We start from the raw sequence: 26,400 nt of genomic DNA on the forward strand, positions 1-26,400 counted from the left end.
TAGTGTCTACACAGTGGACAGTATGCTGTTTGCAGAGTCTTTGTTTCTCTTAGTAACCATGAACTCTCCTTGTTGCTTTGGAGGACACACGTATTCTTTTTCCTGCCTCTGTAACAGTTTTATGAGTGCGCACTTGACTGGTACAGTTTGATTCTTTCCATAACTGAAACAGGGCTTGTGCTGAGCCCCTTTACTGTCTCAGAGCAGAATTGATCTCGTTTTCACATTTGATTCACCCTCTACAGATTTTGAAAGGAAGAAAAATGGCATTGCTAGCTCACTTTAACTAGGCCAGAGTTAATAAGGGCAAGCTAGTTGTTGTGATACTGCTGCCTTTTCCTGCCTTGTTTGAATGTGTGAATACAGTGGGTTTTCAGGTGAACAGCCTCCAATATCCTGGAGGAGTTCTGATGAAGGCTTCCACTCTTCATACATGTGGGAAGGAGTCTGTACCTGACTGTTAAGATCTAGTATATTGCTGTCAGGAGAGAACTTCAAGGTGTATTTCATCTGAAGTTTCAAACATAAAACCCCTTTGCAGATAGCATCCAAAATTGTAAGATATAACCTAGATAATACGTTTTTGTGTGAACAGCATACCTAATTTGAACAGAACTTAGGATTCCAAGTCAGAAAATTTCATTCATTCTGGCAGTACCGATAATGTGTTGTTTATAGTTTCTGGCAACGATTTTTTTATCACCCCCTCCCCCCCAAATGAAACTAGTATTATATTCTTCAAAAAAACTATTTCCAGAATTAAATGAAATAGCACATGTCAATACACAGCCTGTGTCTGCTCTCAGGGAGCAAGTACAGATTTCTTTTGTACATCTTTCAGTCCTGACTTCCAGTTTATGGTTGTTTTCTCATTGTTTGCTGAAATGGTCTGTGGCACCTTAAAAAGGATTGGTGTCCAAGAAGTTCTGCACTTTAAAAAAAATCCCCTTTGAAATATAAGAATAGTTGTAATGAATTTCTCTATGTTTGAAAAAATTAAAAAATGGTCTAAATGATGAAAATGAGGCGATGGAAGGAGAGGAGTATGACCTATAAAAGCCTGACCTCTGTTTGCAGGCCGTGCGTTATCTTACTGAGTACTACTGTCAACTCAAGAAACAGGTCTCATCCAGATAAGTGTCTTAATAGATGAAAAGATCTATATGCCAGGGCTCACCTCCAGTTACCTTAGAGCGCTCTGCTTTACCCATAGTTTTTTAGCCAGTAGGGAGATGAAGGTAGGATTTTCCTTCTAATTGGAAGCAGGCCGAGGAGGAAGGTGTGGAGTGAGAGAAAATACTTGAATTTTCTGAAGTACGTTGTGATTTTCATTGACCTGTGTCCCCCCTCCCATTGTGATGCCTTCACCCTGACATTTTAAACTATGGCTTGGTGCTGTATATTATTCTCAGGTCTGTGAGAATAGCAAGAATGATGAAGCGCTATTGCTCTGTTATACATTCCAGTATATGAACAAATTCAATTAAATGATGCAGCACTATTGCTGTTATACATTCCTATATATGAACACATGATTTGGTGGTATGAAATTAAATCATGGTATAAAGCATTAGCAATATTTTTGTGGTCTTATTTTTTTATTACTGATCCCAGGTGATTTAGAAGGGTGTGTGTGTGTGTGTGTGTGTGTGTGTGTGTGTGTGTGTGTGTGTATGTGTGTAAAACAAGCAAGTACTATAGCCTGTTTAAGGTTTTACTTAGATGTCAATGATAGTGAAATAACAGGAAAATAAATTTCTTAGTTTCACTTACACTGCTACTTCCTTCATGTCTATTAAAAATGAAGACTGGATTATAGTGATATTTTGTTATGTTGAAGAACTAACTGATGCAAATTAATCTGTTGCTGTTTTGCAGATTTAGTGAAAAAAGCTATATTTGAAAAAATGTTTTTAACGTTAAAATTATACATTAGCCAATACAGTATGAAGCATCTAATTGTTTCCTGTCCCTTCCAAAATTACTCAGCCTGAAAAGATAGCACATATTGATTTACTGTATAGTAAATGTTCAATTGTCTCTTTCCTCTAAAACACACACACACACACACACACACACACACACACCACTCACATACTACACTTCAGGGAACTGCACATCAAACCCTTGCTTTCATCAAATAAGGAGGCAATAAATATCTTTATCCCCTGTAAAAGGAAATGGCATTAGACACACAAAGTGGACAGCAGCAGCAGTGTGAGCTTCACTTTTAAGGTCCCTGTTTGCTTTTATGAACAAAATTCAAACCAATTTCCCAAGACAAATCCCCATCTCACAACAGTGATTGATCAGTCTGTTTATATGCACACGTAACAGTGTCTGCTTCACAGTTGCCTGTATATTCTGTGAGAAGCAATGTCAACATGTTGCATCTGCTTGATAATATTTTTAGAAATTCACATAAGTATTGTGAGATTCCAGTTGTGCTTTCCCCATGGTCTTGCTTTTTTTCAGGACAGGGCCACTAAACCAGAGAAGGAAATTTATTCACAGGATATGCTCTGGATTTACAACCGTATAAATTTCTCATCCTTCCTTGTGATTTCTAGGCTGAACTACTAGTTTTAGTCATCCTGAAGCTCTCTCCGTAAAGCGAGTGAAAGGGCCCAGCAGCAGCGTCTTAGAGAACTGCTCTAAGGTGGTCTGTGTAAGCGGCACTCTCCAGAAGTAACAGCGTGGGGCAGTTCTTCTTAAACGAGTGTAAATCGTCTAGGATTTTTAGTCTGCAATGTTGGTTGCTTCAGGTATTTTTGAGATCGACATGACTTTTTCTTTGTTACAGCTTATGTTACTTGATACATTGCCGAGACTCCATCTATTAAAAAAAATACAGAGAAACCAGGATATTTTAAAAATATATTTGACCATCTCTAATTGAGCACTAATAGCCAAGACTCGTTTAGATTTTCCCGGAGTTCTTGTAAGCACACTGACACCCTTGGCATCCCAGAGTGGTGGGTAGACTTGAGTAGGGAGCTGGTGTTTACTGGAGCGTTCCCATTAACATAGCCACCACTTCTGGGTTAGATAATGGACTCAAAGGTTAAGAGCAGAGGACTTCAACAGCTCCAATCAGCAGGGCCTTCCCAGGGCTAATTACCTCTTTACTGCGCTGACTCTAATGTGACATGTTTATTGCTTTAACTAACAACTCATTAGCTTAGTTGATGTTTTTGTCAATATTAATTCGTTCATTTAAGCCAAGTCAAAGCTTAAACAAAGATGTCCAGACTGAGAAACGGGCAGCCAAGTGACTTTTGTTTGCCCATCTTCCCCAACCCTTATTCACATTCAGTAAAATAAATGTGTAGAAAGGGAGCCGTTTAAAGTGCATGCATTGAGAAAGTCGGTGTTTGTCCTTTTCCCGGTACCTAGACCAATTCTGAACGGACTTGTATGCTGGCTTCAGTCTGCGTGCCACAGCTTCCTTGGGCTTTAACAAATGCTGTGGGTACAGCCTTAGTGGTCTCCACCATATACCCGTGAGAGGTTAACCTGCAGCAGCTCTTTGTTCCAGCTCAGGATTTACTGTTGTTAGAAAAGAGATCAAGTAATTTTCATAAGACTTTATTCTTCACTTATACTCTCGTCATAAGATAGCTTGAAATGAGAGTATGACTTCCTTATCTTTTTTTTATTTTTAATTTTTTTTTTTTTGGTTTTTCAAAACAGGGTTTCTCTGTGGTTTTGGAGCCTGTCCTGGAACTAGCTCTTGTAGACCAGGCTGGTCTCGAACTCACAGAGATCCGCCTGCCTCTGCCTCCCAAGTGCTGAGATTAAAGGCATGCGCCACCACCACCCGGCTTCCTTAATTATCTTGAATGAACTGTTTAAAAGAAGACACTGTTGTGAGGTTATAATGGAATATTTCACTCCTTCCCACTCTTTTTTCTTACTTTCTTTTTTTTTTTTTTGCGAATTTCTCCCTTCCTTTTGGTTAACGGTAGTTTTATGAGAGATGATCATTGTTTGGTTTCATACGATTTTTTATTTTATATGTTTGACTATTTGCGCCCAAATATATGTATGGGCCTCTTGTATGTGCCTAGTGTTTGTGGTGGTCTCAAGAGGGGTTTTGGAACCCCTGGATCTTTGCAACTGGAGTTAATAATGGCGGTGAGTCACCATGTAGAGCCTATGAATCAAACCTGGATTCTCTAAAAGACCAACAAGAATTCTTATCCACTGAACCATCTCTCCAGCCCCTAGTTTCTTGTACTTTTAAATAATAGTTGGGTTCCTTAATATGTAAGATTTTCCCAGGTGATATTGGTTGGGAAGGCTTTAAGGAGTCATGGGAAGCAGGCTAGGCTTGGCACAGTAAGAGGGTAGGAGAAACCGTTGGCAAAGGTTCAGCCTTGATTGATCCCCAGAATTAAAGGAGTCTTGGAGAGAAGTTTAGTTTTGGTATTACGTGGCATGGGTAGAGTGAAGTTGCAGTGGAGACCCCAGCATTTTGGAGATGCCAGTGCATGGGACAACTGCCAAAGACAGTATCAGGCGTGGAGTGGGGAGCTGGCTTGAGCCTCTGATGCAAACCATGTATGCTTTGGATAGCAGAGCCAGAGAAGTGGAGCTGGCTAGACCTTTTGGAGCTCACAAGATCATGAGCAAATCACAGATATCTCACCTTGAACCCTTGACACCATTGGATTTTGGTTTTGCTTTGATCTGACTGCAACTCTGTCCTGGCTCTTCCTTTTTGAAAGAATAAATCTATATGACTTGTTTTTTATTTCGTGTAAACCACAACTGAGCACCTGTAATTTTAAAGTAATTTTGGATATTTTGGAGAGACTTACAGTGTTACAAAAGACAGGGTATTTTTAAAAGACAACTTTTAAAGAGTTTGAATTTTTAAGAACTGTGTCTCTTAAAAGTTGAAATGCTTTTTATTGTGATACGATACGAATATGAGATCTTGGGAATAAACAAGAAAGGAATGGTAAAAAATTAATAGTTGGGTTCTTATATATATTACAGTTGTGCAAATGGACAAAAGAACTGAGTATGTTCCTCAGATTGAGTAGTAACTTCAGAACTCTGGGATTTAATAGACAAGTGCCCTCCACCAGATGTTTAATAGCACCTGGATGACAAAGGATCAAAGGGCAGTCCTGTGGCACCCAGACCTTGGGAAGGTGGGAAGGACAAGGGAAATCCGTCTTGGAAAGGCCATTCTCTGCATTAAAGGCTAGAGCCTCACTCTGACTGCTCCTGAAAGCTGATGAGGTCCACAGATGGCTGATAAATGTGTGTATAGAGCAAAAACTCAAATGCTTGCACTTACTCACCCTTCTCCACCAGTAGTAGGCTACGTGGTCAACAAGTTATTATCAGTACTCATGGGAATCATCCATCAGCACAGGAAGTAAAAATATTTTCATTTGGATAGATTATATTTAATATATAGATATGTAGTATCTATATATTAAGTATCACCTTTCACTCTACTGAAACCGAATTAATATCACCTATAACTTACACGGTGGCAAATCCCATTATCACATTTTAGCCTTTTTGTCAGTCTGTTGTCACACGTGACAGTTCTAGCTCTGTTGGAACCTGAAACTTCCTTCTCATGGTTTCTGAGGTAGCATCTTCTCTCGCCTCTTTGGCCACTGACTGTTTTGGTATTTAAAAGTTCTCAATAAAAAAAAAAGTTCTCTTACATTTATGTTCATTCTTTACGCAAATAAATGGTTGTTTTCCAGATTAAAATTTAGCTTTAGTTTTTATACCTGAACCCACATATCCAGGAATTCAGCTAACAACCCACCCTGTGAGGAGCAGAGCCAGCGGCTGTAAGGCACTTGGCAATTAAGATGTCTACATGCAATTGCCTTTCAAATATTCTGTGTTATAGTAAGCCAGTCTCAAAGCCCTGTTGCCACTGGAAATCAGTGCAGTGATTTGAGATGCCGTGTCTTAGGCATGGGGTTGGGCTGCCTCTAAAGTTCTAGTTCTTGTCTTGTCCTTTGGGCACCTTCAGGACTTACAGCTTAGGGCTGGTTCATTAATGTATTAGAGCCTGCCTTAAGTTTGTCATAGTAGAGTTGCTTTGTGTGCGACTATCTCCTGAACATACCTTATAACCATCACATTATTCCAAGGCACACATAATGGTTTCACTCATGGTCCTCACACACCCTCAGGTGTCCACAGTTGGGCTAGAGGGATGGCTAGCACTTGCCGTGCAGCATGGTGTGTTGGACTTTCCAGGATGGACCTAAAAGCCAGGCCTGCTGACACACACCTATAATCCCAGCACTGCTGTATGGAGATGGAAGGCAAAGACAGAAATAGTCCTTGGAACCTTGTCTGCAGTTAAAAACAAGAGACCTTGTCCCAAACAATGTGGAAGGTGAGCACCAAGGTTGTCCCTTGGCCTCCACATGTGTGTCATGGCACATATATGTACATAAACAATTCATACATATACAGAGAGAGGGGTAACAGGGAGAGAGGCAAAGAGAAATATCCAAAACTACACTAAATTGCGGTCCCCTGCATAAACAAACAGGCAGATAATGATCTTTCTGCTGTTAACTTGTTTTTGGTAAATGGCATTTGGTAAACTGTCATTCACATTAGTTGTTTGTGCCAGAATCCTTGGAATCCTTCTTCCTCTCTGTCATGAAAATAGCTAAGCCCTAAATGAATCCTCTCTGGTCTGCCATTAAAACAACTTTTAACCTCCACAACTACTGCAGTTCTTGCTGGTCTGCTATCTTTTATTGAGTCTTTGGAAGCTCTTCCCATGTGGCCTTCCTAATGTCACCTTTTCCCCAACTATAGATAATGTGTTCTGTGCACAGCACCAGCTTTTTCCCACTGTGAAACAAGACAAGGCCACTCTGCTCCCCATATCCCCCGAGTTCCTCATGGCACTTAGAGTAAAGCCCACATTTGAAGAGCCCTGCACAGTCCGTTGTGTGACTTCTCCTGTGCCCACATGTCCTGCTGCTCCTCCCCCTTGTTCACTGCCATGCAGCTACACTGAGGTTTTCACTGTCCCAGGTGTCCTGGGCAGGCACCTTCCTCAGACCTTTTGTGCTTCTCCTAAAGCAGTCATGAATTTCTCTAACTCTGCTCAAGCTCCGAGCCATCTTCTTCCCTGCTCTTTCCCTCACTTTCTCGACTGCTGTGCTTTGTTCTTCTGCCCGGCACTTGTAGTACTTGATGTATCTGTGGGGTCATCTGGCTCTTACCGAAGCATTGTAGAAGCCTAAAATTTGGGACGGAAAGTAGTACCTGGCTCATTTCCGGCCCTCAGTGAGACTGCTTATGAAAAGATAATTAGCTCTGAAGTGCATGGACCAGCACTTCATCAGTGGGGTCCCTTCCCCTACCTCCTTCCTGCCCTCTCCTCGATGAGTCCTGCAGGAGCCCTTCACCCGCTGAGAGGAGAATAAAGAAAAGTTTGGATTGGCCAACGTTCAGTAGATTATAGATTTTTAACAGGTCTCTGATCTTGTAAACATCCACTTCTGTTCTTCATTGACGACCCACAACTTCTCAACCACTGGCCCTTTCTACTTGTCTTAGGTAGAAGGCCATGTGCACTGGGCAGTACCCCTGTGTTGGTAGGATGGCCAGACTATCTCATGTTTTAGTCTGTTGTCCAAAATGAGTTATACCAAAGCAAAATGAGGCTGAATTCCCCTATGTGGTACAGCTTTGTTAATTTGACATTCAGTAAGACAAGGAAAAAAATTGTACTTTGTATCCAAAAGACCTTGAATTTATACTCTTCATTGTAAGAAAGGAAACTAGTAATTATTTCAAAATGGATCATTTAATCCTTTAATCAAAAGAAATGATGACTTATTTTTTACAGTGTACAGAAAGCAAAACGATTGCCTGAGAGTGTGTGTGTCTATTGTCTGGTTTATTTGTTTGTTTTTGAGACGAAGTCTTGTTATGTAACCCTGGCCGGGAACTCACAGAACTCCTCCTGCCTCTGCTTCGTAAGTCTGGTGTTAAAGGCCTGTGCCTCCAGCACCTAGTAATTAAAGTGTTTCCTGATTATTCCATACTTACAAATCACACATATTAGCGTCATTTTTAATCATATTAAGTACCTGTGTGATGCAATGTGTTGGGATCCCCAGAATGTGTGAAGCAAAGAAATAGAACTCTCTTGGCCCTCTGCCATCCCTGTTCTTTGATGGGCAAAGCAAGTGGGAAAAGGCTTCATTCACTAGGTTACACTTTGAAATAAGTGGCTAATCATTATTTATTCATTTTGCACTCATTGTAATGGCATAAATCATAATAAATTCATTTGGTTTAAAGTGTATATAATATTCCTTCCCTCAGGAATTTCCCTGTAATTGAGCTATTAATTAAAGTATTTTTTTTAAAATGACCCCTTTTCCTTCTCTGCAGTTAGTGGACAGTTAGTGGCTGTTTCTTCATCCATGAGTCCAAGTCTGCTGAATGAGGTTGTTGTAACTAGGACTGTTGCCCAGTTTGGGAGTGAGCGGAGCAGAGATCATTATTATGTCTCCTTCCAGTAGCTATGATGGTAGCAGGGTTTGGTCTCTGAAGCCATGTAGAAAAATGATGTGAAGTGTTAATCATGTTTTAAACCAATAAGAAAATATCATGTAATTTTCCCTTGCTGAAGTCTGATTTGATGCTGTGTTCAGTTTTAATTTTTATTTCTTAAATATTTTCTTTCTGGCTAATATTTTCCCATCAGCATTGGTTGCCGTACAACTGAAGCTTCTGCCATAAAACCCAGAGCTGCTCTGATTTTGATGCCTCCTCCCTCTCTTACGTTGTCCTCCCTTCTTCTGCAGCCTATAGTTACCCAGTGCAGCTGGCTCCTGCTGGCAGGGTGCGGACTGCTGGAATGCTTATGGCAGTGAGTGCTAGACACAGCGTAGGTAAGCGCAGGAGTCCTGTGAGCTCTTCAGGTTTCAAACAAGAAAGGATGATAGGTCTTGGGCAAAATTACCGTGAAAGGGTTGAAAAAATTACAAATGAGAGCCTGGTCAGAATGTCACTGGTTTCACACTTTTGCAAAGATCTTTTCTTGTTTAGTGACATTCTACACAAACTGAGCAGACCAGTACTATAGAATTCAGTTTGTGTCTTGGTGGGATCTGCTAACTTGGCTGTGGAAATAAATACATACACTCTGGTGATGTGCTATTGTGTGTAGCAGGCAGGTGGCTATGTGGGGTGTGTGTATCCTATGTGGACTAAACAAGCTGGCTTTTCTACGTGCCTCCTTGTGTTTGTGATGTGCTGAGTGGAACAGAAGGTCTCACTGTGAGGTTCAGTCAGTGGGCAAAAGTGAAACAGTAGTATATGGATGTTATTAAAGAAACGATGATGAAAAGAGTACCTGATGCCCATAGAAGTGTATAGCTTAGCTATGTCTTTTCAGCTAATGAAACGTTTTCATGTACTATATATATAACATTCTTTAATAAATCGAGTCTGTGTTTTGTGATAAATACATGTTTCAGAATACAAATTCATTAAGCATTTCTGTAATACCATTACAGCACAAAGGCATTCATGTGCCTGTGAGCTATGATTTGTATATTTATTTTTGAAAAGCCATTGTAACTAGGGAGACAACTACAAAATATAAGCACTGTTGATTTTATTTATTTATTTATTTATTTACTTTTTGTTTTTGTTGTTGTTTTGGGATTTTTATTTTTGATTGATTATTTATTTATTTATTTACTTTTTGTTTTTGTTGTTGTTTTGGGATTTTTATTTTTGATTGAATTGAAGTGAATTGAATACTCTTCAGTTTCTGCTTGAGTAGTATTCCTTGTGACAAGGCAGTGAGTGAGCCATGCTGCCTCTTCTCAGCGCAGCACATAGGGGCTCTGCTTGGCTTTCTGGTCTCAGTCCTTTCCTCAGTTTTAGTGTTTTACTGTTAGAACAAAGCATAAACGTTTTCTTGAACCGTTGCTCCTTTATAGCACTTTTCAAAATGATTAAGATTAAAGTTGATACCTTCAAACACTAAGAAATAAGGTAAAATTGCACTAAAATATTAGCTATTGATATCACTGTTGGCTGTATGTTGACAAAATTTTCTCAACAGCCAGAGGCTCTGAGTTAATTGTGATTTATCCAGTGCTGGGCGTCTGTATGTTCAGCTTTTATTTTGTTCTCCTGGGCTGAGTCTCTGTCTGAAGTTGGCATTGTGTTTGTACACTCAGCTGCACAGAGTTGATGGTGACGAGCTGCATGCTGAATTCTCACTGTAAAGCTGTCGCTGTCCATACCACTTACAGGTTGGGAAAGCTAAGAATTCTGTCATTTGACCTTGGTTGTGGCTCCAGGTTGCACAAAGCAAAGTATAATTTTCGTCTGTGGTGAGTTGGGGTAGAGCCCCTTGGCGTGTGCAGTCCAAAGCGGGTGCCCAGGAGTAGGGCTTAGTATTTGTGAGTCATAGAGACAGCATTTCTTTTTAGTTCCTCACGACATTAAATCTCTCTAAGTGGCTGTGGTTTGCAGTGTTTGAAGTACCATAAACCAGTAAAATTTATAGAATTATATCTAATTACATTTGAGGAAATTTAGAACTGTTTCAAGTTTTTTCTTTTGTCTGATACCAACATTAGAAAATACTTTTGTATGTAATGGTTTTGAAAATGTCTGTATTCCATTAAGATGTTAAGAAGGTAATTTTACCAAGAAAGTAGTAATCCTATTATCACCTCAAATAAGCATTCTTTTTCATTTAATAACTTTTCTTTTTAAGATAGATACCTTATTGTTGATATTTTTCTCATTTAATCTTAGAACCCTGGGAACCGGGCCTTGGGCTAAGACAGGTCTGTAGTTGACTCTTGGAAAGCAAGATGGCTGACTGTGTTGCACACATACAACTTAAAGCAGGGTTTGCCAAGCTGCAGCTGTGAATGCCGCGCTGTGCTACGCCTGTGCCAGGGAAGGAAGGCCTTTTTACAGTTTCACATGACCAAGGGAGTGTTGGATATGGATCAGGATGGAAATAAATGACCAAGTAAAAATTACCATGAAAGAGATATCAAACGCTTGTCTGGAGACCTGGAGACTGGAGATGTGGCTCAGGCCTGAGTTTGAATCTTAGCTCTACATGGGAAGACTTACAGTTGCCTTTAACTCCACTTTGAGGGGATTCAATGCTCTGTTCTGACTTCTAGGCAACCACACCTGTGCACATAATTAAGAATAAAAACAAATCTAAAAAGAAGCTAGAATAAGTGAAAGGCAGAATGCTGTTTGTTAAATACTTAGTTTATGACTCACTGCATACTATTTGTTTAGCATGAGTGATGCCTACCTTCAGTCCCTAGCACCATGAGGTGGGTGGGAGAAAGGGATGAAGAAAGGTGAAGGGGGTGTTGGAGGGGATGAGAGGGAGAGAGAGGGAAGGAGGGGGAGAGGGAAGAATTTCATTCTAAGATAAGCAGGAAGGAGTAGCAGAAATTGCTTGCTACATACCCTATAGTACTTTCCTGTTCAGAGTCATACAAAATTCTATGTAATTTCCAGATCTTTCTGTGTTTTGCTTTGCTTTGACTGTTTTCTTCCATTTACCTTTGCCTCTGATTAGCTAATTCCTACTTAAATTTCCTCTAGGGCATTGATGTCATTATTTAGATTGTGGAGTATTGTAGAATATTACTTTAACTAGGCAAAGATGTTTAAACTGCAGAAGGTCATTGAATGATTGATGCATGGGCAATGGTGCTCAGAGATCTTGTGTTTCACATTAGGCACTATCTTTACCATCCATGGCTGGTCACTACCACATATGAGAGGAACAGGCACTCTGATGGTGCACTGCGGGCATAAGAGTCTTCTGAGAAACCCTTGCTGGTTTCTCCTTCCTGCCGTTTCATTCAAGGTCATGTGGTCACCTCCTCCAGATTGCCCTTTCTACCACACCAGAACAGTGATATGAAATACCAAGTAGCCAGTCTTTTATTGTTTTGCTGTTGTTATTTGTTTGTGTTGTTGTTTTTCTCAGAATGAATATGTCTGAGTTGTGAGGAAGCTGTCCTCAGCATCTCTAGATCGAGGCCCTTAGAGAGCAGCCAGGTCCATCACTTAGAACTCATGTGTATAGGTGGAGTTCTTCTCTTCTACCAGTCAGTTCTGTCCTGCCAAGCAACTCCCAAATAATCACACAGAACTTATTAACTATAAATGCTCAGCTGGTAGCTTATATTTGTTAATAATTAGCCCTTACATCTTAAATTAACTTCGGGTGACTGTCTAGGCAGCCAGATGTTCCTGTCATTAGGTAATATTATACCGTTCTGGGGTCTTTTATGGAGTTAAAGATTAAATACAAAAATTAAAGGTGTTTTTGTTATGACAAAAGGTAAATTAGGTATAAAATTTCAGACTGACAAAGATAAGATAGATAATAGAGTATTGTCTCTAATTTTGCCAAATACAATTAGACTAGATATTGTAACTATAATTCTTAATTGATAACTGTTTTTGTTATATATACTTTTGCTATGTTAAAGTTAAAACCTTCCTTTTTATTTAGACAAGGGAAAAATGCTGTGGAATAATCCTTTTGAACACTGTGGATATGTATTACCCTCATTGGTTTAATAAAGTGCCAACTGGCCAATAGCTAGGAAGGAAGAGCATAGGAGGGAGAGCCAGACTGAGAGAACCTTGGGAGGAAGGACAGAATCACCAGCTAAATGCAGAGGAAGCAGGAGATGGACATGCCATGCTGGAAAGAGGTACCACCACGTGGTGGACCATAGATAAATATGGTTAATTTAAGACGTAAGATCTAGTTAGTAGTAAGCCTGAGTTATCAGCCAAGCATTTATAATTAATAAGAAGTCTCTATGTGGTTATTTGGGTGCCAACTGGTAGGATAGAGCTGACTGGCAGGACAGAAAAAACTCTGCCTACAAATGGGGCCCATATTGGGTGCCATATAATGTGATTTCATTTATCGTCTATTATAAAATAAAATTCAGGGACAAGTATGTCACAAAGGACAACGAAACACCCACTGCCGCAGTTTACTTCTGTGCTCAGAAAGCCCATGAGTCCTTCTACTCTATCTCTTCTACCTTCAGGACTCTTTCTCAAGTATGCTAGGGAACTCTATGATCCATTCCCACCAGCTGAATGTGAACCCTGCCTCTCCAACCAACCTCTCCAACCAATGCCTGATTGGACATCAGGCCACAACATAGACAAACTTCAGCAAACATGTGGCAGCCTGCAGTAAGAGGGGCTGACCACTAAAATGCTTAAAACATTGTATCTAGGAAACTTACTCCCTGTTGCCTGAGGGAGCCCCCCTGAGGCTGGAAGTCTTTCCTGCTGTTGCTTTAGGAAGTCTGCAGAGAACAGCAGAATGGGTTTCTCTGCCTTCTACAACTTCCTGAAAACAAACAGGAAGGTGACAGTTTTCTTGTCATTTTGTACCAGCATTCTGACTTACCGTAATTAGGGACTGCTTTCAGAATGCACATGCAGTAGAGGCAGATAGGAGATCCATGGTAGGCACCAGTGTGTGCTGTGCTGTGGAAGCTGGAAGATGCAGGGGGGAACAAGAAATACCATTCCTGCCCTCAAGAGACTGGCACAGTTAACAGAAAGGGGAAATGGCACAGACATGTTTGAAAGACATGGCCAGAGTATAAAGAATAGTGGACTACTTTTTAAAAAGGAATATGTTAATTCTTTGTTCTGAAACCAAAGTATAAAAGGTTTACTACTTCATTGATGTGGTTGAACATGGGTAAATTCATAACTCCCTTATGAAGTATTTACAGGAGGATTCTTTTTTTTCCCTCAGAGACCTTCTGAGTATACTTTACTTTTTTAGTTTTATGTATGAGTAGTGAACCCATGGTCATGACTGCTTTGTCATTCTGACACAGAATTGATGGCCGTGTCTATGTATGTAGTGTTTTAGGGGAAATGATTTGGTATATACCAGGTGTGTGTGTGTGTGTGTTTAACAAGTTTTCTTTTTCTTAAGTATTGATTTTGTTGTGGTACTTTCATGTGTTCTTTTGTTGTTGATGATGATGATGCTCTTGCCTCATTCCTTTCCTCTGTCCTGCTAATTCCCCTCTGCTGGTCTGGTCTTCCTCCCTTCCCCATAGCGCCCCTGCTGCTTGTTTGTTGTGTGGAGGTGTGGTGTGGGTGGGAGCAGAGCCTTGCCAGGCCACAGCAGGCAGACAGTGTCAGGACAGCTTCCCTATGCCAAGGGGCCAAACTCAGGTTGTCAAGCTTTATAGGCAGGAGCTAGCATCCCTTCTCTTCTAAGTCACAGGTGATCTGTTACTCTCCCTGCCTCCCAAGAACATCTTTTTCTACTTTGATGCTTCCTTTTCTAGTTTTATGAGCTCCACCCACACCCCTAGAAACATGTATAAAAATTAGAATCTAAGAGAAATTTGTGGTATTTTTTTTTTCTGAATTTGAGTTATTTCACTTAATGTGCTTGCCATTTCCATCCATTTTCTTACAAATGTCATGGTCTTATTTTTCTTTAGAACTGAATAAAATGCCATCGCATGTATTTGCATTTCATTTAAAAGGTTCTGTGACTGAGAAGTTCAGAACCACCATATGCAGAATGCAGCCATAGACTCAGTCTAATAGAACTTTTCCTTTTCACCTCCATTTCAAGCCATTCTACTCAGCAGTTGACTATTTAAGAATAAGTAGTTAATTTTTGTGTCAGGTATACACTTTTAAGAAAATGGGTGCATCGGGTCAGTGAGATGACTCAGCAGGAAAGGCTCTTGCTTCCAAGCCTGCTCACTTGAATTTGCTTCCCAGCACTCTCATAATAGGAGAGAACCATCTCCCAGAAGTTGTCTCTGATGTTATCCACACACACAATAAGTAATAAGGGAAGGAAGGAAGGAAAGTGGGTACTAACTGATCATGTTCTTTATGAACCCAGCATGCCTTGTTTTGAGCACTTACTAGGGTAGTTCGCTGGGAATCCATTCTGTAGCATAAGCACAGTACACACGTGTACCTTTCATCAGAGAAAGCAATCATTGCCACTTCTTCATAGACAAGGATACAGAGGCTCGGTGAGTAACTGAAGTGGCAGTCTCTAAAGGTTAGGAAAGCCTGCTTCTCCCTCAGAGTGTACCTGATGCCAGCGTTCCCTGTCTCAGCGGGTTGCTTGTGCTACAATTCCAGAACGGCTTTGTAACTTCTCCTTCGGAGAACAGACAAAAGAAGCTTTTCAAAATTAGTTTTCTTAGCCTCAGGTGATGACATATGCCTTTAATTCCGTCCCCTGGGAGGCAGAGAGGCAGATGTCTGTGCCTTTGAGGCCAGCCTGGTCTACATGGTGAGTTCTTAGACAGTCAGGGCCTCACACAGAGAATCTGTCAAAAAACAAAAATAAACAAACAAAAAATCCTAATGAATGAATATATTAATTAGTTAAATCCCCATGATTTCTAGTGGTTCCCCTTTTGAGTGTCAAGGTGCCTTTTAAAGTCAATGGTCCTTTGTAGTTAATGGCCACTGAGCTTTGGTGAGCAACCTGTCCACTAGGCTCAGCCTTCAGTATACAAGGGAACATGCAGATCCAAGGTTAGATGGCTACTCCAGACTTAGAAATTCTGTTATGCTACTATTATTTATATAATAAACTTGTGTGAAGAATGGTATTATAAGTGTACCAGAATGTGGAAAGAAATGTCTCAAACCTCAAATCTCACATGGTGCCTTCTGTAGCCCCTCCACTGATAACGCCTTTAAAGATGAGTCCATCTAAAGATGGGCATGTTTGCCCATTACCTGTGTTAGATACAATAAAAAGGTTACACTATTTGAACTATCATTAATTTGTGATTCTGATTTGAATAGAGCATCGGGAGCTAGGTCACTCATGTTTAAATATAGAAGTATATATTTATATATAATTGTTATATAATTAAGCACTTAATATACTGTAAAATGTTATATGTAGCCTAAGTTTTCCTCTTGAAAATATAGAGCTAAACAAAGTATAAGCTTAAAATCTCTTAGGGGTTTATTGTTCAAACCCTTTTGGGAAAAATTGAAGTATACTTATATTTTCAAAGTATACTTAATATTCTGATTTTTTTTTTTTTTTTAGGTAAGGCACTGACATTTCTTCTGCTACAGCCACCAAGTCCCAAGCTTCCTCCTCACAGCACCATCCGGAGAACTGCCATTGACCTGATTGGGCGAGGGTTCACTGTGTGGGAGCCTTACATGGATGTGTCCGCTGTGCTGATGGGGCTTCTGGAGCTGTGTGCAGATGCTGAGAAACAACTTGCCAAGTATGTGTGATCCCAGTGGGTTCAGGTGTTGTTGTTGGAGGTGTTGGTTGTACTTTAGAAACTGTGTGTATAATCAGCAGTAAATCTACTTGGCACTATGGCCACGCTTGTAGCCACAGCACTCAGGATGCCAAGTCAGGAGGATTGCGGCAAGTTCAAAGCCAGATAGGGCTATACAGTGTCTTGAAAAATAAACACACACACACACACACACACACAAATATAAACTCAACAGAAAATAGAAAATTGAGATGAAGCCTTAAGATAATGAATGATCTATTATATAATTTTCAAATTATGTTTATTATACCTTAAATAAAATCAGTATTTGCATTACTGATTAATAATTGTGTAAACATATTTATAGGGAAAATTATATACATAATTGGTCCTAGATCAAAACTGTTTTAGTAATAGAAGATTGAACTAGACAATTTGGGGTTGGGAAGGTAGGTTGGCTCAGTGGGCAAAGACACTTGCCACCAAGACTGACAATCTTAGGTTCAATCTCTTGGCCCCACATGATGGAAGAAAAGAACAAACTCCTGCAAGTTGTCCTATGACCTCCACTGATACAATTCATTTGCATGTGCTCATGTGTGTATGCATACACACACATTCACTTAGTAAATGAAATACATTAAATTTTTTAACATAATCATCACTTTAAGAACAACAGAAGATGAAAATGTACAGAAAGAGTTGAGAGCCTGAATTGAGTGGGAACGTGTGCTGATGAGCCGGCTAGGGGTTGTGGTATGCAGATGGGCATTGGTGCTGTATTAGGACCCAGTCTCCTGACCCAGGAAAACGGCTGTCTCTAGGGTGTATTGTGCAAGTGACATAAAGTTGGTGATTGTCGTCCAGCCATCACGGCTGCCTAGTTCCCAATAGTGCTAGCCCTGGGTAGGTGCCTTTCTCCCCATTGCTCTACCTACATGCCTTAGGAACAATGATCTTCAGCCTTTCTGAAATGTCCCTGTCCTAGGTAGTTCACAGAAATGAAGCCACGCTCCTGTATTCTTTTATGATTCCCTTCTTTCACTTATCCCTCTTACAGAGTCCATCCATATTGTAGTATTTGACTGTTTTATTTTGTATTTTAGCTGAATTCCATCCTACCTGTGGTTAGACAGTGTCTTGTTTATCTGTTGATAGACATGTGCTATTTTCCACCTTTTGGTCTTGTGAGCAGAGCTACTGTGAACATCCATGTATAAGTGGTTATGTGAGAACTCATTTTCATTTTCAAAGTGGAATTACTAGAACTTATAATTCCATGTATAAATTTTCCAGGAGTCACATAACAGTTTTTCATAGTGGCTGAATTTTCATCATCATCAGTACTGTGCAAACAAACTGCATTTTTCCATCTACTTTTTAAAGTATCTCATTCTAGTGAATAGAAAGTGGTAGAAATTCCTCGACTACTCCATGATACATCTCTGTGAAAAAATGACTGACATGCCAGTGTCGTTATTGTTGACCTTTTTAGAACTAAAATGATCTGCTCATTGCTTTCTGGCTGCTTTCCCTTATGCACGGTTCCCTCCAGTTACAGCACGCTGGGGGCCTACTGTCCTTCTGTTAGATGTGCTAAGTGCACTAAGTGGAAACCTATCCCCCGCCTTAACTGGTAGGAGGGTATTCACTGCAAACCTAGATTGTTGGATTTTTTTACTCCAGCCCCATGTTGGGTGCTAAAATGATTTTATTACTCTTTTGGTCTTTGTTTTTTTTTGGGGGGGGGGTGTCTCACTATCCAGTTTGCAAATAAATCACATACGGAGACACCTATTATTGCTTATAAATGCCTTGGCTTGTTTCTAGCCAGCTTTTCTTAAATTATCCCATCTACCTTTCCCTTTTGGCCTTTTTCCTTTTTTAACTTATGTATATGTTACTTTCACTCTTACTCTGTGACTGGTGGTGTGGCAGGGTAGCTGGACCCTGACATCTTCCTCTCCTTGTTCATTCTTTCTCCTCTTTATTCAGAGTTCTCCTCCTATTTATACTCTCTACCTGCTAGTCCTGCCTATCCTTTCTCCTGCCTTGCTATGGGCTGTTCAGCTCTTTATTAGACCATTCAGGTGTTTTAGACAGGCATAATAACACAGCTTCACAGAGTTAAACAAATGCAGCCTAAGCAAAAGCAACACTTCTTTACATCATTAAATATCACAGAACATAAACAAATGTAACACACCTTAAAATAATATTCTACAACACTAGTCAGCTGCTTTCCTCTTATTCCTCTTGTTACACCTCCATATTTTCTAATGTCACTTCTAGGTCTCCCTAGCTACATGAATGGGATTAAAGTGTCTGTTTCAAAAGGCCGATGCTAACTAAAATGAGCTTATATTTGCAAAGAACTTAAGAGGAGTGGTTAGAACATTTTAAGTATTTTAAATTTGTTTCTCGTTACTGTGATAAAACATTTTGTCAAAAACCAACTTAGGACAGCAAGGAGTTTTATTTCCCTTACACTTTCCAAGTCAAAGTCCATCCTTGAGAGAAGTCAAGGAAGGACTTTGAAGGCAAAATCATGGAGGAATGCTGATTGCTCATGCCCTGGCCTCAACTGACTTTCACATATAGGTACCTATAACAGCCCACCTAGGGTTAGTATTCCCCACAGTGAGCTGGGTCCTTCTACATCAGTTAGCAATCAAGATGATGGCCCACAGATATGCCACAGCCCAGTCAAATGGAGGCAACCAGAGCATTAAGAGACTGGTGAGTTACTGTGGAGATGCTATTGGGGTGGTCCCAGTGCTCAACAGATTACAGGCTGGCAAGCGAGCAGCTTTATAGATTAGTGGCCAGAATAGTTTCTGATAAAGGAAGGCAGCAGATATTTCCCAGGTCACTTTTGGAGTTAGGAGGGGTGTTGGCCCATACATTTGCACCAATAGTTCAAGACAGCTGGTCTTGGCGAAAATCTTAGGAACATTTTCTATCTTTAGTCTCCTCCTTACTCAACGCTGTGTGCCTACAGGAGAGCACAGCATGGGCTGCAGGCACTTGAGAAACATGTAGTATGTTTAATTAGTCAATAAAGTGGTTTGTTTTCAGATCTGTCCAAACCCAAATTCACAAGTTTATATTCTGTTTTGTTTCTTGGAATGAAGGGTAGGTTTCACTTTAGTTTTAGTTTTTATAATTTTGTTTTTAAAATAAGTTTACATCAAGCAATAAGTTTACATTAGCAAGATAAACATGTACAAAGTAAACATGTACATCTTCAGAGAGTGTCAAGAGACATAAATCTTGTAGTTTTCAGTAGGTAATTTAAATCTTGCTTTTACATCACAAAGATTAGTATGACTTTCTCTACATAGCTCTGAATAAACAAATGCATCAGCATTTAGCCTTGAGGAGTCCAATGTACTTTTCATCATGATAAATTGCATAATAAACAACAAAATGTTTGCTTATTAATCTCTAACAAGATTTCGACTGAAAATGGCCTCTTCTGTCCATGACACACTTGGTAGATGCTACAGAGTACTGACTGAGTTGAGGGAAGTAAAACAGCGGTCTACTCAGGGGCTCAAAGGTGACTCTTGGCCACCCCACTCCTCTTGCCTTGCTGTGGCTGATTTGCTATGTACACAATAACAGGGCTCAACTGCCTTCATTCTGTCCATGATGCCAAGCTCGCAGTGTGAAAAAGCTAATATAATGCCAAGTGCTTAAAAGTTCAGTTCACATTTATGGAAAGAGCAACCATAGCAACTATTGCCCTCTTTATTCCCATTCTTGTATCACCCAAGAGTTCTTCCTCCCTCTCTTTCAAGTACTGGCATTCCTTGTAAGAACTGGAACTTGGCGTTTTTGTCACAGACCTGTAAGGTGCCTTGAGGTCAATAGAACATTTCCCCAGAATTCATAACACCTTTCAGTAGAATTCTGACTTACCACTTATGTCTAGTTCTGTCTAGACAACATCAGCACTTTTTTCTAGTTTTTTTTTCCCAGTTATTGTGCTTGAAGGTGTGCTTACTAACATGCAGGCATTTATTTATTAACTAATATATGAAAGGATTAGTGTTAGATATTTCTAGTTTCAGGTGGAATCAAAGATACTGTCTCACAATGGCCAGGACATTGAGGTGAGTTTGGTAAAGGCGCTGACAGGCCTTCTGGGATGATTAACAGGGTAAGCAGGTGTGCCTGGGTTTTCACATCAGAATAGGCTGTGGAGAATAACGGGGACACACAACAGCACCAGGCCAGGCTCTGGCATGTCTCTAAACAAATGCCAACTGAAAGTAAATGTCTTCTGACCTAACAGCAGGATGCAAACTGGGATTCACCCATTAAGAAACACAACTGCTTCCTTTCCAGCAGTCTTTGGGAAGTAGAACGGTTAGGCCAAAGGTTGGTTGCAGCTGGAGGTTCCTGACTTGTAGTTAGCACCTACTGTGTGCACTGATGTGAGATAGATCTGCGGGTTCCAAGTGCAGTCTTAAATTGATGCAGGGGAGATTGGGATTCACCTCTCGGAGCTCTTAGTGTAATTAATAAATAATTTAAGAACAGACTCAAATGGAAGCTCAAGGACAATTTTATTAGAGTTTAAAAGGAAAAAGACCCATGGCAGGCGAGCTTCCTGGAAGAGAATGGGAGCGTGTGTGTTGTGGGGGTAGGGTCATGCTGTTTAAGCTGTCCTGTCATGAAGGTCAGACACAGGACAGACAAGCATCCACATGACTGGGAGGAAGCTTTGGGGAAAAGTAAGAAAGCCTAAAATGTTGCAGAGTCCCAAAGTGTTAAACAGTGCCTGCTTAGAGAAGACCTAGAAGAAAGTAAGGGAACATATACTAATCTGAATATTTCAGAAAAGTGGGCAAATGTACAATGCTGCATGGCTGCAAACCAGTAAACTACAGTGCTAGGGGTGGATATTCTGAGAAGGAAAATACAATATTCCTTTAAAAGATACATTCTGCCCACCTCCTTACCATGACTTACTGTAAACTGTCTTCCTAGGGGTGGTTCTTTAACTGAGTGATTGACCTGGGCAAACTGGAGCATTAGGTGACAGGCCAGGGGTTCTGTCCTCATACAAGAATGAGGTTTCCCTTACTGAACCTAATTCTTACTCTACACACCCACCTCTGAAGAGGTGACCCTAAAATCATTTAGGAACTAAATTAGACATCAGAGCCCTCTAAATTTCTGGTGTCTCTGACAATGAGGCAGCCAGGGGCTCAAGGGAATTTTGGGATTTTGTCTAGATAAAACTGGGTTCTTTTCTTGGAAGTCCTTTTACCGTATACTGCTTACCTAATTTCTATCTCCGTCTGAGCCTTTATTGCTTACTCTACCAATATACAATGCTACTCGGGAGTTTATGTGCTGTGCTTATTGCAAACACATTCATTTAGGTATACAGAAGCCCAAGGCAGTAAACATGATCTTTCCCATTTTGCAAGTGCACACACACAGATATAGTGTATGAATCTGTGAGAGATGCTATCTCTTGTTTTCTAGATGGTAAAAATTACTGGGTTTATGTTGACAGAGGTTTTTGTCCCGCCTGGTCTTGCAGCCATTCAATCCCAAAGAAGCACACAGAGGGTTATATTAATCATAAACTGGCTGGCCTGTTAGCTCAGGCTTCTTATTAACTCTTATATCTTAATTAACCCATAATTGTTGTCTGTGTTAGCCATGTGGCTGGGTACCTTTCATCAGCAAGGCACTCTCATCTCTCTACCTCTGTGTCTGAATGACGACTGCAGACTGAACCTTTCCTTTTCCCAGAATTCTCCTATTCTGGTTGCCCCACTTATGCTTCCTGCCTTGCTACTGGCAGGTGAACAGTTTATTAGACTAATACAAGTGACAAATCTTTACAGGGTAGAAGACCATTGTCCCAGAGCACTTCCCCTCCCCCCTTTTTTTCAAAACAAGAACTCTGAATCTAACCTCCTTCTGACCATTATCCATAACAACTTATAACCAATACACTAAACAAAGAAAAGCATCCATAATCCATTTCTTCCAGGCTACTTCCTGCTGATTGCGGGCACTGATAATCTTATGGGGACCTCAAGAAAATTTAAGATTATGATCAAGTCCTAACTGGATTGTTCTGTGAGTCTTGATCATCTCAGCCAACAGTCTTGAGGCTGTTCTGGATGTAGAACTCAGAGGAAACTCCAATTGAGGTCCTCTGAAATGTTGGATCATCCCGACCATCTGCTCTTACCAGAGGTGTTTCAGGAGCTCTTCCTTGTTCAAACCTAATTTTTCATAACCCAGAATGAATTCACTGCCCCCATTTCCTGAAGAAACAAAAGCAAAACCTCTTTTCCAAAGTAATGTATCTTTTGACTTAAATTTTGACTTCAAGACATTTTCAAAATATATATGTTGGATTAATCCAGCAGCATTTATAACCAAATGTCTTTTAGCAACTGTTGCTCCTTGCTCAGCCATCAAACAATTCAAAGATGACACAATAACATGCAGTATCCAGATTCTCTGTGTATTTTCCATATTTAAGTGCCTTTATTTTAAACTGTATTTTTTTTTAATTTTTGGTTTTTTTGAGATGGTATTTCTCTGTTTATCTTTGGATGCCCTGGAACTCACTTTGTAGACCAGGCTGTCCTTGAACTCACAGAGATCCACCTGTCTTTCCAAGTTCTGGGATTAAAGGTGTGTGCCAGCACACCCAACTTCTCTCTCTCTCTCTGTCTTTAAGAACTTTATTCTTTATTCTTCCCCCCCCACACACAAACCTGCATATATTTTTAAGCACACTGTAAATCATTTAGAAGTTTGTTTCGTTTTTTTTTTTTTGTCCAAGTTTATCTTTACTGTTTATCTCTTTTTCTGACCACATGAGTCTTTAGTTTGCTAACCAGTATGGCTAGGATTAAAGCTGTGGCTTTGACATCTGAATCCACCACATTCCTTGGCTTTCTGAGAGTCTAGCTTCATGATGAAGGTACTGGCAAGAGCCATGTTTATTGTCAAAACCTATGGAGTTACAAGGTCCATGCCATCACCAAGAAGCATGCTGTCAGCTGTTCATAAACACCAATTAAGTGCTTTGTGATGAGGCCTCTTAAAAGGGCTACGAGGTTTTTGCAACTAAAGCTAAGTCATAAAGCCTCTCTTAAAGGAGTTGTGCCTCTGCTTGCCTCTTGCAAACAAAGCCCACCCGAGAAAATGCTGCTATCAAGAAGCCATGCTTACTTCTGTTCTTTTGTGTCTAGAATTACTTTCCAAGCTCTCTTAGGCTTTATGTGGATGCATTTGTCCACTTTGGCACCATTTGATGGCGAAGGTTTCTGTCCCACCTGATCTTGCGGCTGTTCCTTGCTGGTAAACCACGAGCCTCGTGGTAAATATAAAATAATAGAAATGGGTTAATTTAAGATATAAGAGCTATTTTACCTACATGTCTTATAATATATTCAGATCTTTTTGTCATTAATTCTGTAAATATTGAAATAAGCACACATAGAACAAGGTATGTTTTCTGTTCTTAAGATGTAACACATGTTTTCAGACATCATTAGGATTTTATGAAATCTTCTATATTAGATAAGTTATTTATGTCTTTTTAAATCTTGACTTTTGCTGTTTTATTTAATTAAATGGCTGCCACAGATTGAAAAACAAACCTCATGTATTTTAAGTTAATTTTTGTGCTCACCTCTTTTTATTAAAATCTATCAAAGATTAAAAAAAATAAGATATAAGAGCTAGCTATCAATACACTTAAGTGATTGGCCAAGCAGTGATTTAATTAATACAGTTTCTGTGTAATTATTTCAGGTCTAAGTAGCCGGGAACAAATGAACAGCCTTTGCCAACACATGGCCTAGCACCCCAGGGCTTGTTCTGTCCTAGAAAGGTCAGCAGCAATAGGGGGTGCCTCTTTCCCTGTCGTGGCAGGCCCTGGGGAGGCCAGCTGTGGAAAAGGGTATGCAGCTTCCATGGGTTTGTAGTCTTGCAAGAGGGTACTCAATCCAGTCACAGAAAAGGGATTGTAGCTATCCTGACCTGGCTCGCCAGGACCTTTGCAGCTCTACAAAGCTAGTCACGGGAGAGGGAACACAGCATCCCCAGCCTGGCTCTCCAGGGCCTGTCCTGTCCTTTGGAGGCTAGCCATGGAAGAGTTGGGCACAGCTTCAACAGCTTGGTTCCCCAGAGTCTCTTGAGCCGTACGAAAGCCACCTACATGAGCACGTGGCAATATGTAGATTAATAGAAATGGGTTAATTTAAGATATAAGAGCTGGTAGCAATACGCTTAAGCTATTGGCCAAACAGTATTGTACATAACACAGTTTCTGTGTGGTTATTGCCTGGGAAAATGAACGATCAGTCTCTAACTACAGGTTTAATCTCAGTTCTAGCTGACTCCAAAAGCTAAGACTATAAAACTATTCAAAATCTTTACACCTATAAAATTCAAAGCAACTTAAATAAAGATTTAACAAAATGGTCAATGCAAAATTTTAAATGTACTTTTGGATTTAATTGAATTTTCATTAAGGATTTTGTACCTTATAGAAATTAAATTTTTTATTTAAATATCACTAAAATTTTTTTGAAATGTAGAACACTTCACAAATTTAATTGCCAACCTCGCACAGGGGCATGCTAATCCTCTCCGATGGTTCCAGTTTTAGTATATGTTGGTTCTTACTTATTTGTAATGATAGGCAGTGATTTTAATAAAACTGTGTTTTAGAGATGACAGTCTCCATTAACTTAATCTGGCCCAGTGCACTCAGCATGCGCAGGATCGGGCCACTCAGGACTCTCAGCTCCTGTTTCTTCACCTTTGTACTTAAGGCGAATGCTATTTGTTTGGCAAGTGATCCAGAGGTAGCAGCTTTTATGAGGATTTAAGGGACAAGATGGTATATTTATTCAATGTGGGTTGTATAATAACACAATGAAGCTGTGCATTCCTGAAATAATTGAATCTCATAATTACCCAGTTAATTATGATAAAATAGAAACACAGCTTTTGTTTGTTTTAAGAAGTCCTTTTTAAAGTAAGATCTCTGAGTCTCTATATACTGATAAAGTATTAGAAATGTTGGGCAAATTCTGCTCTATAGGCAAGCAGAAAACTCCTGTGCTCTTGAAAGACTGGCCTCTTCCTGGCTTTGTGTGGCCTGGGATTCAGATTCTATTTGCCTAAGTCACGGTGTAGCCTTTATTGTGGAAGAACAGTGGAGCGCAGCCCAGCTGTTGAGGAGCCACACTTGTCATTTGCTACCACAGGTGAGGGATTTCAGAAAGCCTATTGCCTTTCAGGTATTGTCACAGCTTACCAAACACCGACAGGGAAACAGAGCTGCTGGAAGCCAAGAATCTTTGAGATACAGAAAAGCACCATACACTGGAAGGGTTCCTTTTGAACCATATAGGGTTAGAGAGAAGAGTATTTTAACTCAAACTCAACCATTTCTAGTAAGTCTGAGGGATCAAGAGAAACACACTACAAATACAAACATTCTTTAGAATTGTACATCGGGCAATTTTTCCTATTATGAAAAACTAACCTACAAGGGTTTATTTTATAATCTAACGAAGCCCTTTACATAAACCAGGTCAGCATAATTTTTTATTTACCATAAATATATGCAACTGCAGGAAATATTTCTAAAAGATACATGTCTAAAGAGTAGGGGAAATTTTCTGTCTTTGAGCCTTGGAAATGAATACTGCCTGGAGTTATACACTGAGGCTCTCAGCACTGATGGGAGGACTCACTGAGTGATGGCACTCACTGACCAACAATACAAGCCTGATGACCTGTTTCCTTCCGGAACCCACGTGGAAGGAGATGGAGAGGACCACAGAGTTGTCCTCTGACCTCCACAAGCGTATCATAGCATGCATGCATACATATACAATAATAATACTAACTAAAAATTTTAAATATTTTAAAGGTAAAAAGCTCTCACTTGACACAGAGGTGTTGTGTATTCTTTGTCATGTTAGAAACCGACATTAACAACCAGTGTTTCCAAGAATGCATGGGCTGGAAATCCTGGGAGTCATGTAGTAAGAATGTATTTAAAACAGTGTTAGCTTTC

The 26,400-nt window shown here is 40.1% G+C and overlaps 1 protein-coding gene and 1 pseudogene across 1 annotated transcript in view; one reads left to right on the forward strand and one right to left on the reverse strand.

The window, feature by feature from the left end:
- The window catches only part of Wdr7 (WD repeat domain 7), a 276,473-nt gene that overhangs the window by 181,827 nt on the left and 68,246 nt on the right, over positions 1-26,400 (forward strand). The window contains exon 22 of the mRNA XM_005356195.2: positions 16,130-16,316. Coding sequence (XP_005356252.1) covers positions 16,130-16,316 — 187 coding nt within the window. The remainder of the gene's footprint in view (positions 1-16,129; positions 16,317-26,400) is intronic.
- LOC113457123 lies at positions 24,898-24,995 on the reverse strand (annotated as a pseudogene).

This window comes from Microtus ochrogaster, chromosome 18 (genome assembly GCF_000317375.1).
Source record: "Microtus ochrogaster isolate Prairie Vole_2 chromosome 18, MicOch1.0, whole genome shotgun sequence".
NCBI classification, from domain to species: domain Eukaryota; kingdom Metazoa; phylum Chordata; class Mammalia; order Rodentia; family Cricetidae; genus Microtus; species Microtus ochrogaster.